The sequence below is a fragment of the Triplophysa rosa genome, linkage group LG13, assembly GCF_024868665.1.
Source record: "Triplophysa rosa linkage group LG13, Trosa_1v2, whole genome shotgun sequence".
In the NCBI taxonomy this organism is placed as follows: domain Eukaryota; kingdom Metazoa; phylum Chordata; class Actinopteri; order Cypriniformes; family Nemacheilidae; genus Triplophysa; species Triplophysa rosa.
In genome coordinates this window covers 10,653,027-10,670,139 of record NC_079902.1, presented here as the reverse complement: position 1 = coordinate 10,670,139, position 17,113 = coordinate 10,653,027, and the positions used below count along the sequence as shown (strand labels likewise).

Genomic DNA, 17,113 nt, shown 5'->3' with positions numbered 1-17,113 from the left:
TACTCCGGAAAAGACGGCACCGAGGGAAAAATGCCACGCTGGCTACAATCATACCGCATTGTGATCAGACCGGCAGGCGTACGAGCTGCGGCCTTTTAAGATTCATATCAGTAAAACGAAACGGCAACGCATTGACCATCATTTTAATTGGGATCAAACGCAGACTGTGCAATTTCTCTGTTAAGAGTTCCTTCAAAAAAGCCATTCGGGTACATATTGAGATTATCATGCGCAAACACACGGAGCTAGACTTTCATCATCCTTTCATCGTTTTAAACCCTGACTGCCTGTTAGCAGGAAGAGAGAAATGTTGAAGAAGTGCTTTTGTAGAAAGACCTTGAATGCAAGAAGCCTATTGAGCCCATGTGAGTCAACTTTTCTCTTCAAACACACCCGGACACGCTCGCCCTCCCTTTCCTCCCTCTCCGTGTGACTTCTTTGTCAGTATGCGGTCATTCAGCAATACCGAGTGTGTGTCGAGTCAAGTTTCTGTGCTTTGAGCGACCAATACACCTCAAAGCAAAACCAGCGCACAAAATACAGAGCACCCCATGCCCTCGTGTATCTATCCTTCACAGCTAAAGAAAAAATCTATATTGTCTAAAATGTTTTACCATCATGTTGGTCCGAACCTGTATGAAACAGAATTAAAACTTCCTGGAGAACTGTTTTAAGCTCCACAGAAAAACAACAACAGCAAACCGGCTCAAGGGTGAGTAAATCACAACTCATTATTTCCCGAAAAAGCACTCCATGCTTCCATGGCATCTGGATCCGAGGACAGTGAATGGAAAGCAAGAGTGGGAAAGGATCTTCTCTAATGCACAGAGGAGACGAATAAACACTCTGAAAAGCTCAGGGAATATGCAGATGAAAGAGCGAGAGGTTAAGTGTGGTGGTCCCTGATTAGCTAAAGAGATAGACTGAGAATATGGGCATAAAAACGCAGACATGCATCCAAAGACACAAGAGCAGGTGGAATTCTGGATAGTTGCACAAGTGCCCTCTTCAAACATTAGATATGAGAGAAATAGACACCCGCGAGATGCCGTCATCAGAACAGTAAAGACAACAATGTTTCATATGTCACCATGTTTATCGTCCTAGCACTAATTTTAACAAGCACATATAATGTTCATCACACAAAAACATGACACCATTTTCAACGGACCACTGCTTCAATAATGAGAGTATTTATGGCACTGGACATGTGAAGCGTGCATGTGTGTTGCAAGTATGCGTGCTTGTGTGTGTGGGGGTTATTAAATTTTAAAACCACTTTAATTACAAAAAAGGAAAAAATTGCATTAGGTGGCCAAAAGCAATTATAGAAAACTTAATCTCCTTTGCAATTAGGCTCAGGGGCATTTTTTAACTATTGTAATTTATTTTTACTAAATTTCTATAAAGGTCAGTATAAATTGCTTTGTGTTATTAGAACAAAGGCTCGTTATAAGGGGGTTGGGGGGGCACCTGTTCCTCTAGATGATTCTTCTCCTTTGCTGTCCTTCCTAAATTCCCTTTATCTCTCTGGGACAGTAGTTCTATTGCCTCGAAATACTGACTTGACCTTGAATGTCCCTGATTTGACCATGAGTGTCTATTACGACCTTGAATGATGTAGTTAAACACTTTCATTTTCTCAATGTTAAAAAACGTTCTGGCATCCCAGTTTAAAAGTAAGCCATTCATCGACTAAATTACCAAGCAGTGGTGTGATATAGCAACTTCTGGCTTCTAAGTTGGCGGACTCTCTGTTTATCCAAACACTAGCGGAAATAGTTTGGAAAGTCATTATTTTTCTGACACTGTTAGATGTAGCTAGTGGCTCAGAAATGACTGACTGCTCCTGTTATCAGAATTCAATAGAAATGCAATATAATATACATAACTATGTCTTCAGAGGTGTATAAAGACCTTACATAATGAAGTGTTATGTTTTTATTACCTTAGAATGAGCTATTTGGTGTGGACTCGAGTCACATGACTTGGACTCGAGTCAGACTCGAGTCATGAATTTGATGACTTTTGACTCGACTTGACAAAATGTAAAGAGACTTGCAACTCGACTTGGACTTTAACATCAGTAACTCGTGACTTCACTTGGACTTGAGCCTTTTGACTTGAAAAAACTTGCTACTTTCCCCAAAACCCAAAGATTAAAAAGTATGTTGACGTGGACCGCTCTATCTCTCTCTGTGTTTATGTGCATCTGTGTGTGTGTGTGTGTGTGTGTGCTGTCGGCACAACATCCAATCAATTTAGATCACGTTGTTTTGATCCGACAGTATCCATCCAATCAAATTGCAGGACAACCAATGAAGAAGAACTGTCAAACAACGCGCCAGTTGGCAAAAATGATACCAAAGATAGTTTCGTTCGGGTATAAAAACAACGAGGTGGTCAACAAAAAACGAACTGCAATATGCAAAACATGCGGGTCGAAGATTACAGATGGAGACGCAACAACTTCTAACTTCGTTCGACATTTGAAGTTACACAAAGAACGGTAAGTTTTGAATGACGCTAACGTTAGCTTATCGGCTAAGTAACTTTGCTAGCTGCATAGTTAAATCAATGAGACTGTAAACTCACTGTTAACGTTACATTGCAAACACGTTAAAAGGATCCCTGGGTATAGAGCGATGTATGGCTTAATATATGAACAATGGCATTGACTTTATAATTGTGAAATAAAAAAAACAGTGTAACTGTAACAGTATTCATAAACTTTGAAAAAATATTTTTACTAGGAGGCCGCTATTTTTTGCGTCAGAGTCCGTGATGTCAAATGGTTGCGACCTAAACCTGTTCTCTTTCGCAACAGCGAAGCACACACGTTTTCCATATATAACAGTAAAATATGACACGTAAAACATAAGATCATATACAAACACACAGGGACAGTAGGTGGCGGTATGTCCTCTTGACACAAGCCAGCCTGCCAGCCATAAAAGAAGAATGTGTTCAATATTAGACGTCTGTTCAAGGTGAGCGTGCATTAAATCATAGCTTTAAACTACCGCCTTTGAGACATTTAAGACATCAGCATCCACCGTAATCGTATACTTTATACATTATGAGAATATACTGATAAACACAATAATAATGATTGCGGTTTGGTTATTTATTCTGTATTAGAGCACACGTGAATATTAGCCCCCGTCAGCTAATGACCAAGGGAGAGAAGACAATAACGTTAGGCTACTGATGTGGATAAATCAACATCAAAAAGTCAAAATCTGGATAAAATGCATTGTATAATGGCTAAAACATCGTGTATATGATAAATTCGAAATGATTTTGGTTATTAATATGCATGTTTGTGTTGTTTCTGACAAACAATATTAAAATGTAGGAAAATACACCAAATTGCAGGAAAATACACCAAATTGCGTCTTTATTTTCTTTCTTCTTTTAGCATTATATAAAAGCAGGAGCGACAACAGTAAAGGACGAGAGAGAACCAGGCCTGGACTTTACGTTATGTTTTATTATGTGTGACCGGCAGTCGACCGTGAGGGAGCTGCTGGCATTTTACTTTCGTTTTGTTGTTTGTTTATTTTATTAAAGTTTTGTTGTTCAACGTTCGCCGGTTCCCTCCTCCTTCTTACTTGCTGTGAACATTGTTACACACATATATATAATATATATATATTATCCTACAGAACCTTATATTTACTGAAGAACTGATTAGTGTGTCGGTGTTTAGTTTGGCTGCCTAGCTGTGCTTGCAACCAGTTTACGAAAAAGAACATGGCGGCCTCCTTAGGTTAAAATGAGTATTACATTTAGTTTTTTTTTTAAGAACTGAAAATATTTGATGTGTTTCTAAGACAAATGCTAGTAGTGTAAGGCTATTACAACGCATTAAGCCATACATCTCTCTATACACCGGGTTCCCTTTAAAGGGACTCGAAAGGACTCGAAACTCAAACTGTAGGACTTGGGACTTGACTTGAGACTTGTCGGTCTTGACTTGGGACTTGACTCGGGACTTGGGGCAAAGACTTGAGACTTACTTGTGACTTGCAATACAATGACTTGGTCCCTAGTCTTGTGCTGTGTGTTACGTTATTACTCGCTACAATCTGTCTCCAGTGGGTCCCCTTACATGGAATTCACCGTGTTGTGAGAGCCGCTGTAGTGCTTCGAAAGAAAGAGGGAATGGGTGTATTTCACCATTTGTATTAGTTTTACATAGTTTTTAAGTCCATGGGTGAACTACAGTATGTAGTGTTGTAGTGAGACCACAGTAAATTCGTTTTACTACAGATAAAAGGTTCACAACTGTGATGCGGGCCTACATTAAATCACACAGAAAAACAAATCTCAACAATTAAGCATTTTTAAATACAATTTTAATGGAATGAGTTTATTAACCCCATTGAGCATCAACTTTTTTCCTATCACTGTCAGTAAGGCATATGGCTGGACTTCCATAAAAAGAGCTGTCAGCTGCACTTTGGGTTCAGTCACTCATGAGCCAGCATTTCACCACCGCTGTTGCTTCTGGCTTCGCTCCATATCGGCAACATTTGATTTGTGAAAGTTACCGTCCGTGGACAAACTACACGAAAGTGCTTTGTGACGCTTGATTTCACACGCCTCATAATTCATAAAGTTGAAGGTCTTGTGTTTTTTATTTGCTGCTGAGTCTAACTTTCCATCACTTGTTGGAGCCTCTGGGTGTGAGCGCTCAGAAAATTGCATTATGTAATGTAATATAATTATGTGAAAATCACTCCGTTGCATTGTGGGATGGAATCAGACATGCCGCTGACTGAGGCCGTTCTGTCGGCACACGCAGAAACTCACAAAAACACGTTCGCGGACGTACCCTAACAGCGTGGCCTGCGTCTAGCTAGCACATGGGGCGCGGCACATCATCTCTCCGCCCATCTGGCCGGCGAGGATATGGCGAGCCAAAGAGGCCAAAAAGCTCAGGATGAGACAGCTGGAGCCCAGTCAGATGGAAAGTGACAAATTACCACCCTAATGAGAGCCATTCATCATTTCTCCCTTTATTCTCTCGCTCTTGCTCTCTCGCTTCCTCTAATTTCATCAAGAACGCACCTCAACCGGCAGCACCTGCATTCAAGAGAGAGACGGGGAGGAAAATGAGGTGGATTACACCTCAGGAAACAGAAAACACGGCAAAGCACACAGGTGTGTGAGAAAACAAATAGAAAAGTAGTAGGGATAATAGACTTCTCAGCAGGCACGTTGAACATACCGGCACTTTGATACGAAGTCAACAATAAAATTTAAAAACCAATTTCAATGTTAAAATCTCAATTTCAATATTAAAAATGGGCAAACTGGTGTGAATATGACCTTGAATTTAAAAACTTGACAAAGATAACCATAGACTGCATTGCCCGTAATTTACACTTTATTTTAAGTGTTTACTGGAATAATTACTTAAAAAACCTCATGTAGAGAAATGAAGTTTGCTCATCAGCCTGTAAGTTTTGTTTTTCCTGAATTTGGTATTGCAAATCATGCAGTATTACTGATACTGAGGTCGACAACCTGGGTTTTGATATCGTGACAGCTGCACTCCATAAACCACATGATAATATAGAGGGAATGTGATAGGAATTTGAGAGACAGACATCATCAGTCAACTGTCACGTCTCTGCCGTGATCCGGGCAGGAAGCCATCTTACGTCCGGTGATGTTAAAATGGCCGCCCCTGGCCCCCTTTCCACCTCTACCAGTAAATGTTGGGAACAGATTGCTGTGCATTGGCTCCATTTTCTCATTCTGATGTCGTGTCATGTCGAACAGACTGACAGGATCCTAATCTTTACAACCACTAAGCTCAGTCGGGCCTGTCAAAACACTCACGCCCATTTTCAAACACAGCCAATGCTAATGGAAGAGCACTGAAGTTGATAATGACACACACGCACTAACTAGCACTGGCACAAGCTAATACACAATCCTATTCTCTTGAATAACTCCTCATTCACTCACCTGCCAATAGCATAAAATGTCAACGTTTCACAATTAGGAAAGTTCTCATTTCAAGTTTGCGTTTTCCCCTTTGAATAACCCTTTGATGTTTCACTTCAAGCCAGTATTCTCTTTAGCTGAGCGCTCCTTTATAATCATGCTCTTTTTTCTCGAGCTGTCTGAGAATAACTTCAGGAAATGCAAGTCAAATCCTTCAGCGTAAGTAGCACAGAGACACCAGCTCGGCTCTTCAGCACTTTAAATGGAGGATCAGCCGAAAGACCAAACTTTAATGGAATTTGCCGACTTCAGGTGCGTCTATGGCAACTCCAGCTTCACTTTTGTTATTATTCCTCTATATGTGTATCTGATTTGGCTTTGTGTCCATCACAGTAAAGTCACTCCAAGGACCCTTCAAGTGGCAGAAAGCTGAGCTACAGGCCCTGAGAGGCTTTTAGTTTGACTGGCAAAACCTGATCTTTAATAAAAAAAACCTTGTCCAAAAATAAAAATAAATTGCCAGTATTTACTCACCATCATGTAGTTCCAAACCTCCTATTCTGTTTTTATTCCTCTTGTGTTTATTTTTATTTTTTTAGGTGTGATTCCCAAGACAAACATATATATACAATCATTAAATGTATATAAGTTCACCCAAAAATAAAAATTCTGTCATCATTTATTCACGCTCTTGTTGTTTAAAACCTGTTTGTGACTCTTTTCTCTGTTAAAAATGTGTGTCTCAGTGGTTTTGTGTCCATACAATGGAAGTCAATGGGGCCCAGTGTTGTTTGGTTATCTAAGTTCTTTAAAACATCTTTGTGTCTGCTGATGATTCAAGATCAGTTTTGAAATGACATGAGGGTGAATAAATGATTTTTTTTAGATGCTACCTCTTCAAGGCATAGATATTTAGCAAAACCTCACACAGCTCCTGCCATCTAAGCAAGTTAAGAGCAACATACAGTGCAGTAAGGGCGAGCACATAATGACAAATATATACTTTTTATTTCTTTAAGAGCCCCTCAGGTCAAGTAAACGTGGTTGAATCAGGATGCTTAAGTCAAGCCATTTACATTCCATTTTCAAGCACTTGAGTGGCTGCGATCATCCAGGCAGTAATGCATTCAGTTAAAGGGTATTCCAAATGCATGCTTTTATGCTTAAATGCCTTTTTGTTTGTTTGCTTTTTTAACATGTCAGCATCATAAATGCTCCATAATGATAGCAATTCATCATCTATTCAATGCTATGCTGATTTATTCTTCTGGTCATATACTGCATCGCTCTACGCAGGTCACTGCACTTTGATCCATGATCACTGATTAAAACACATCTTCCACCGATCGCATGTGTTAGCGCGTCCTGCTCTGCCAGCCGACGTGTTGAGAAGATGATCAGGAAGCAGCCACACACACACAAACACAGCACGTTGTCAGATTACACTGCCTAATTGACAACGCTATTTCCATATAAATTACATCCATGTTGTCTACTGTATGTGGACTGATGACAGCGTTATGGAATCAGCATGTTTCCCTTACGGATCGAAGAAATAACATCCATGACACAAAAACCCCACCACCTGACCACATACAGACTAACAATTTTGTAAACACATGTTTAGGACTTTACCTGTGATTTTAACTGGAATGATGATATTTAGCCTTGCACAACATTGCATCATGCACACTAAAAGCAAATTACAAAAAGACAAGACAACCATCTGTAGCCTTGTTCAGCACAATCAAGGTCGTCTAACAAAGACATTCACTCAAAAAGTCTATTTAGCAGTAATTCACAAAAAAACACAACAAACCACCTGTTGAACTTATTAAACGCCTATACAATATGTAGACATTAAATAGAATGGTGAAAAACTATCAAGTTTATTTAAAAGTAATCTGCAGTCTAATGTGGTATGCTGTGTGTCACGAATCTCTCGGGTGAGGTGAGGACAACGGACCCAAGTGCAGACAGGGGCGTAAGGGGGTTATAACAAGACTTTAATAATAAATAACAGACAAAACAAAAGCCCACAATGGGGGACAACAGAACAAAACATGGCAAAAGGAACGAAGACTCACTAAACTAACAAGACTACACTAATAAAACATTACAAGAACTAACACTAAACTCACTGACAAAGAACTCACCCACGTGACACAATCAATGGACCAGCACAGGACAATGAAACATGAGGACTATATAAAGGGGACTAATCAAGAAGGAACAGGTGCGGGACATGAACTAAATAACAAGCAATAACGAGACGAAAGAGGGGGAACAGAGACCACCCCGGAGAGAGGGAGTATATGGAAGGCCAAAACTGTCTCTCTCCACATAAAACAAGAGGTTCTGTCATGGCTCTGCCACAAGATCAAGAAAAGCAAGACAAGATGGGGCAGAACCATGACACTGTGACTATAATTGAGTTAATATATATGGAAAATAAGTTATTTTCTCTGTAAATATAAACAAAAGCAGAACACACTCGTATTTGTTCTGTCTCTCCCAGCACAAGTCCCACAATATTCATAAAAAGCTTTTTGGCATCCACACACATTACTGAGCTATACTACACTTCTTTATTTACAAGGCAAGACAAAAAAGCTTTTAAAGAGTGCATTAAAAAGTAATATCAATCTTGACAATGTAAGGACACAACGTCAACCTTGTTTGCCCATGAAAAAGGAAACTTTTACGCTGACATGCACTATAAAATTTCATTCAAGGAAGAACTTCACGAAATGCCGAGCTGACACATAAGCAGAACAAATGTTATATTGGACCCAATGATGTAAACATCATAAAAGCTACCGCCCCAACAGTGATGTTACTACCATGTTGCCATCCCATGCATGTTGTTTCACGTTGCTTACCAAGCTGGAAATCATTTTCTTGATTTGGCCAGCTCTAATCTGATTGGCTGGAAGGCACAGTCTATGAAGACACATCTTTTATTGTAGTGGAGTTGTTTTAGATAAAACAAACACAAAACACTATGTTGGTTGCTTTACATATCGCCCAGATGGTCACTTCCTAAGTGGGCGGTTCTATGCTCGAATAAACTGCAATGTGGACATGGGAGCATTTTTAGGATAAACTTCACACTTTTTGCTGGTGATTGCAGAGCGCTACTTTAATTCAAAGTCAATCCTTTGACAACAAGTGCTTATCCATTGTTTCTGCCAAAAATTTTAACCTGTTAACCAACATTCCCTATAAAAAAGGGGAAATGACATACCCAAACTAAAATATATTCATGAAGCGTTTGCACTAAAAGAACAGGTTTGGTCTCCAAAAGACAGACCTGAAAACTAGATCTCTATTTTCTTAAGGAAAATACAGTGTCTGCAATGCAGAAAAGTTTTAAGTGTTTGGCTGATTTAAAAAGTTCTGAAAACCCAAACAAGATTTGCATGTCCAGAAGGAAATAGCACTGCTTCCAATGCAGTAAAGAAAAGCATGAACGTTTTGGGTCAAATGTGAGTTTTAAAAAGTTGTAAAGCTAACATTCGCATTTCATCGCAAGGCAGATAAAGACTAGTGTCACATTTGTAGATGTGAAATGCTTGCATTGAAATGTGCTTTGCCGTTGCCATGACACTCAGCGGTATAAACACATAAATTCTATGTGGCTTTTGCAAAGTAAAAACGGCTATGGTTAAATAAAAGTAAAAGGGGCAAAGCTGATTCAGTACAAATTCAGTGCAAATATATTAGAAATGAGCTCACGCTGTCTATTAGGTTTGACCTTCAATGCCAAAGGAAAATTCTGTGTCAAAAGGAAAATTCACAAACGTTTATGGTAAACTTAAAAAAAAAACATAAGCTTTAAGTATAACCTTACTATACATTTTGTACATTTGACAGACATCTATCCAAATCTGTTTACACCGTGTTTCCCTCAAAAACTCGAAATAAATGAGAGATAGCAGCTACAGGTGTGACCCTGAGCATTTGACAGAGCCTTTCCAGACACTACATTCACTCTTCCAAGCAACAGTGTAGCTAGTCAAGATGAAAATCATTGTGTTTGTTAGCAGCACGTCCCTATAACAGACCTTCAAAAGCCTTAAGAACTCCCACACAGACAAATAGCACAATAAAGCTGTAGCAGCCAGTGACAAACACCAGCACTTCTGAAACAACACATGCTCCGTTTCTAGGCGTACAAAGCAGCACATACGGTTCTCCTCACGCAAATCAGCTGTTTGGTGTGAAAGTAGACGTATTGCTAATTATATTCCAGCGAAACGCTCTTTGATGTCTCCGACTCTGTTCGACGAAACTCTATTTTTAGCACAGTTAAAAAGAAATTCTTTCCATCCTCTCATCTCCTCACCTCCAAACATCTCTTCATCTCTTCCTCGATTGTGCTGTCTTTAAAAACCTCTCACCTGCACTGAAGATCAAAGCATGAGGGGATAAAAAAGATTCCTCTTTCTATCAAGGTAGCATCCTGCCTCCAAAATCACTAAAATCTCAAGTATCACCGATTACTTGCTCGTTTGTCCATCTGGGCAGGCTTATTCTTATTTCTCTCATTAAAGGATAAGTCACTCCAGAACTACACACTGTAAAACTTTGCTGTAGTTTTTGCAGCAGGTTTACCAGTAACTTACTGTAGATTTAATTACTACTTAATATACTTTCCAATTAGTACTGTTTTCAATTACTTTAAAACACTTTGACTTTTGAGATTCAAAATGAGCAAGAAGCGACTGACATTAGCACAGCAACACTGCAAAAAATGACATTCTTCCTAAGCATTTTTCTCTTGTTTTCTGTAAAAATATTTAAAACTTCTTAAATTATTTACATAACAAGAAAAGTGACCCAAGATATTTAGTCTTGTTTTATGAAAGAAAAATATATAAACTAGGTAAGTTTATGCTTAAAACAAAATTGTACATTAAATCTACAGTAAGTTACTGGCAAACCTGCTGCGAAATCACAGCAAAGTTTAACAGTGCACTTTCCTGATTGTTTACTCAGTCATTGTGCCTACGTCAAGTGACTAAAATGTTAAAAAACTGAAAATTATTCCAGCAGCTGGGGCGGCAGAAAAATATTGTAACATAACATTTTTGTTAACATAAAAACGGTTTTCAAACTGTTACATGCTTTTTATGTTATTATACACCTGATTTGTAAATTTTCAAAATTTGCCATTTTTACTGTATTTCAAAAATGTGGGATAAATCTGTAAAATAAAACTGTATAATTACACTTTTTACAGTGTACGTAAGGCATGTATTCAGATCTAATGCAAGACTAGCATTTGTGGTTAAAAGTATATAAGTTTGTATTTTTATAGAAAATGACTTGAAACTGCAATTGACTCTTTTTGACTGAAGAAATAAAGAACAACTTGCGATGACATTTGGGTAAGTAAATAATCAGGACATTTTAATTCTGGAGTGAATGAATACTTTAATATCTTTGTATTTTCTCACATTAGTAATTAATAATGTGTTGTCTAATGCAGCTATATACTGAGGCAGTGAAGAAAGTAAATAGTATTTACTGTATGTATATGTACAGTAAATTGTATATAGCCTACTGTATATACAGTATATATATATATATATATGTATATATATAGTATATATATATATATATATTAAGGGTGTGCAAAGCAGCTGGTATTTGTATCTGTATTTGTTGAGGGGGGGAAGTATTTGTATTTGTATTCGAGTAAAATTCAAAATAGGCGTAAAAATCCAGTTTTTTTGCGTTACACTTCTAATTTACGTTATAGTGTAAGTATTCTTTAATTATATTCATTATAATAATTATGGATATGCAATATTGGATCTAACAGAGCTACGTAAACAGAGCGAACATGAGAGCACCCGACTGCAGACGTCAATAATGCAGCGTAATGGAATAATCTCCCGATCAAACTCCGCTTCCCGAAAGTTATAAACTGCCTCCGGAACCCAGTTAAGGTACAAAATCTATTCAACAAAAATAGTGATGCACGCAATGAAGTCTTTTTTCGCTCAGCCGAGCCTTCTCTGTTGCTGTGTGGAGCAGCCTGTGTCAGTCACCTCTTTTCCCCCCCCCCCCCCCCCCCCCCGACTCCTGAATGTCACTCACTCACTCACTCATCCGGGCATGCACTGCGGTCTCATGAGAAAACGCAGCATTTTGATATAAAGTTTTTCTTGTTCCCGAATACAAATATTTTTTAAGTATTTGTTCGAAATAAGTATTAGTAAAAAACACGCTATTTGTGCCTTTCCGAATACCGTATTCGGGTTCGGCTCCACCCCTAATATAGCCTATATATATACATATATATAGTAAGTGGAAACTATACCGTGGCAACATTTTGTTAGGGTCATGTATGCAATCTTTGCATCATTTATGTGTGAACAACAGATGCAAATGAGTAATATTTATAGATGTGAAAGAGACCATATGAGAGATGTACGGTGAGGTAGAAAAACACCACCTCATACATACAAACACACACGCTGTGCATGAGTGCTACTATGAGGCAAATTCATCAAGTCTTTGCATCAGCTGACCCCAAGGAGAGCGTGTGTCCCTGTGCTGGAGTGCTGAGAGAAACCCTAAACACCTGATGCAACATCTCCTGCGTGACACCTGACATTACATCACACACACAGCTCACGACTCAGGCTATGTTATAAACACTGACATCAAACAAATGATCGCGCAAATGACGAATGAAATCATAATCGACACAAATCGCTTTCTCGCATGGTCTATACTAAATCATTTAAGATGAAGGAGAGTCTGTGCTTTCCATGCTCGATTGAAAATGAGATTTTTAATTACTGTATGACCTGGGGTATATTAGCAACATATTAATGTGCGTCATTAACCTAGTGGTAACTAACCCCGTCAGCTCATTAACTACATGTGATTGGACCTGGGTGAGCACAGGCGAAGCTCTAGTTCTCCTCAGAACCACCTGTGACGACAGCACACATCTGCTAATTACAAGTTTGAATATGCGCACACTGATATCTTATGGTCAGAAGAGCAAATACACAATGTCTTCATAATGCGAGAGGATGTTGTCGCTTTCTATGTCTGGAAAAAAGAGGATGCAGTCTTTGAACAATAATTATGTTTCATTATGCAGCGAAACGTGTGAGATGTTGTGATGTGTGCAAAAACTGTAAAGTGCAGATGTGCTTGTTTTTTGCTCAAATGTTTCATTATGTTCCCTTTGTATTATTAATGAAGTCATTTTACCTGCGAACATTATGTTGTTTACTTAATGCACATAAATAAATGTGACTGATGTTAATAGAGCTTTCACAGAAATTAGAAACAGAATGAAGTCTTTGTGTTCCAATATAAAGCGTGTTATTTTTAAAACATTTTTTGTCTCCTATCTTGACTTAATATGCAGAGATTGAAGACTTGACATGAAGAACAGAACATTGACTATTTTGTATGACCAGAACATTGGCTCAACAAATGGCTTGAGTTTGGGGTGGAAATATCTGTTTGCTCGACCAATGGCAGATGAGGGGATCTTTGGGAAACCTGTTCGGAAAAACAGAATTGCGTTCAAAAAATACATTTTACCTTAAACTATGGTAAAAATGTGAAGTTGATAATGTGTATTACTGCATCATACCTTCTATACTGTATACAAGATGCATATAAAGTGTATTTGTATTTCCAGGTACTCTACATTGATCTTTTTTATAATATTGCCCTAATAACAAAAACACAAATTCACATATTCTTAGAAAAATACACAAACACAATAACACAATGTCCTTTCTCCTGTAACATGCCCTTGTAAACACACACACACATGATCGTGAATGCCAACGCATTCGCAAAGAGACATGCTCGCTCCCTCATAAACGCACACACACATCCCAAACAGATGGCTGTGTATATTGAGTAGATAGGGTGCTTAACAAATGCACCTGCACACCGAATCTCTACAATATATCGGCCAGTTCTGAACAGCATTCACGGCAGAATAAATGCACCAAAGCCCAACTATGACCTTGCGAAAACCAAACGGGTCAGAGCGATAACTCAATATTCTTCAAGGGACTACATCCCCCACAATTCTCCATCACAAACCTCACTTTCACAATCAATACATACAAAGTTCCACCAAAGCAAAATCCCTGCTGTGACCATACAGCAAATGACCAGTGATGTTGACAGATGATGACATCATATGTACAGTAAAGAGTATCTTACCTTCTCCTGTCTCCATACTGCAAGTCAGCCTTCTTTCACCGGTTCATGATAGCAGAACAATGTGCGTGTCAGAATGTCTGTTTATTTCATTCATTCGTTCATTCATTCATTCATATACACTACGAGACTGTGGTGCTATCAGTGTTTCAGTCTTACTGTCTGCTCGAAGACACTTCAGCTAAGAGTGAGAAGCTAGAGGAACTCCCACTCTCTCTCTCTCTCTCTCTCTCTCTCTCTCTTCCCTCGGGTCCAGTTCCTGCATATGCCATTTGCAAAGGGTCTCTGTAGTCATGCTTTTCAAACAAGCCACTTCAGAGTTATATAAATATACAGTATATATATATATATATATATATAATATATATATATATATATATATATTATTAATCCTTGAAATTTCAAGATTATTGTAGATTAAAAAACACTGTGTGTCTGAAATGCTGTGGTTAAAATATTCCACGTCTAAATAAGGTAATTCCCATTGAATTGTACCTTCTGCAGAACATTTGCTTTACAATGAACATATTTTCATCACCCACCCTCCCACAAACTCGCATGTCTTTTCCCATGTGAAACACAAACGGTTATCAAAATATCAAAGCTTCTCTTTGTACAATAAAAATGATCATTACTGGCTCTCAAGCACTGTTGCAACTTTATGTATTAAAAAATAGAATAAAAAATGCAATAAAATTGGTACATAATACCACTGCTCTGTGGGATTCGGCAGGCATTTTTTATCTGTTTTGAGGTGGCCAGTCACGTTATGTTTTGTGACAATTCCAGCTCAAGGTTTTCAGAGATCCTCTTTTTTTTTGCCATTTCTTTTTTATGTATCGTATCAACATCTCATATCTGCATGTCTCTATCTCTCCCTGTGAGGAAGAAAACTGAAGACCAGCTTCACATTCACACCCGGTTGTGACCTGATGTAGAAGATACAGTACAGCGATTAAAGCACTTAAGAGACCTGTGCTTCAGTACTCACAAGGTATGGACCCCATACATTAACTAAGTGCTAAGTGTGAGGGGGTGGGCAAGCGAAGGGAGAGAACTCTGTATATTTGTCTCTTTGCCTCAACAAATTTCTTGGTTAAAACGTTGTCAGATTTATTCGGCCTCAGATAACACCACCCAAACTTGTGCATGGTTTATTTATTGACCATCTGATGCACATCGCTTACTAAGTTGCAGGTTGACATAACCAGAACTGACAAAATTTTCTGGCAATGTAACTTAAAAAAAAGCACACCAGTGTGCCTTAAAAAAGCACATTTGAGAAATAACTAACGAGTGAATTTGCCAAGTCAGCGAATATTTCCAAGGCATTCTGAGATTTTTTTAGGTATTTCTGTGTTTGAGGTGATTTAGCAAATCCATTTTTCGTGCTTGTCTGTCCCTAAACAGTACATTCTGTAAGCCATAAAATCACGGTTTCTTGTTCATGGTCATTTACACTTACATTTATGCATTTGGCAGACGCTTTTATCCAAAGCGACTTACATTGCATTGTATTATACATTTGTTTCTGACTATGTGCAATCCCCTCAGATTGAACCCATGACCTTGGCATTGCTAGTGCCATGCTCTAACCGCGAGCCACAGGAAAGCTGTCTGCACCAGATTTTAATGTCATTTAGTCAAACATTCTTCCCCACACTAACTGCAAGGCAGGTGATGCCACCCGGAGATGCAGTTGCTGTTCAAAATAATCCACACGCTATAGACGAAGAAAGGGAGGAGCTGAGGAGAAAGAGAGCTTTCTCATCCTCTCCATGCTGAAGCTTCCATAATGACAGGATCTTGACATCCTTCCAGGGCTTGCCGAACATCTCACCCCATACGCCCGTGTCTCTGCATCCTTCATTGTGCGCGATTTGGGCATGCGTGTGTGTACCAAAAGAAGAGGGGGCACTTAATTGGCATTCCCTCGAGTGATACTGGCGGTATAAAACCAGTGGGATGCCTCTACCTTCATTAGGTTGTGCAGAACGGGCATTTTATGCACCATGTCTTTGCATCCCTGCTAGATTTTTCTATGTGCATCTCATATAGCTCTATATAAAAGAACGTGTAACCTTCCCAGCGGATGCTGTGAGCCAAAAGTTGCTTCCAGTTAAATCAACAAAGGGACTTATATGGTACTCTTCACCGCCCCCTTTACCCACCTCGGCCCCCTCTGCTCGCATCTTCCGCACCCCGTGCCAAAATTCCAACACCCAGCTGGAGGAAACATATCAAAATGTGTCCAATTATGATACAGCATGCCCAAACTCTGCTAATTAGCACTAATTCTGTGACAAATGGATTCTTCTTTGAATAGTCCTCCACTAAGGCTCAGCTGTATTCAGGACACCAATATGCCAATCGCCTTAAAGCTGCTTATTAAAAAAATGACACACTTAAAACTGCTATAAAGCAAAGCCGGTTTAGATCAACCCAGCCTTTCTTAGCTGGGAAAACATATCCAGCTTCACCATAGAAAAGAGAAAGATAAGAATACAAAGATATCTGAGAAGACAGGAAGACGGTTGGACAAAGAAAGAGATGAAAGACATCGGAGGCGTTTTGGGACATTTAACAAAGCTATGAATAGAATAATCTCCAGATTCCCATCGGCAGAGAGCACAACTGGGATTCTCTAGTTGGCGTCAGATTTAATTGGGAGTGACAGACAGCGGTCAGTACATCACTGGGATGCGTTTTCAGCAGTTAATGGACTTTCATCCACCCTGGACCAATTCACAGGATGGAAATCTCCATCTTAACATCTGTTAAACAGAGGAAAGGGGCAGCACCTTAAACAAAATCAAAGTCCAGTGTTGATAGACAAACACACGCGTGAGTCAGTGGAGGGGGTGAAGAGGATGCTGGAATCCACAGATACTAATTACAATCTGACACAATAGCAAATCCAAATGAAGTTGAAATTGAG

At 39.0% G+C, this 17,113-nt stretch overlaps 1 protein-coding gene across 14 annotated transcripts in view; it reads right to left on the bottom strand.

The window, feature by feature from the left end:
- tenm2a (teneurin transmembrane protein 2a) overlaps positions 1 to 17,113 on the bottom strand; it is a 429,048-nt gene that overhangs the window by 95,106 nt on the left and 316,829 nt on the right. Inside the window, exon 1 of one of the 14 annotated variants that reach the window (XM_057348989.1) lies at positions 14,179 to 14,328. The exons of the other annotated variants lie outside the window; for them this stretch is intronic. Coding sequence (XP_057204972.1) covers positions 14,179 to 14,194 — 16 coding nt within the window. The 5' untranslated portion in view covers positions 14,195 to 14,328. Of the gene's footprint in view, positions 1 to 14,178; positions 14,329 to 17,113 lie in introns of those variants that run through there. 14 annotated transcript variants of the gene reach the window in all.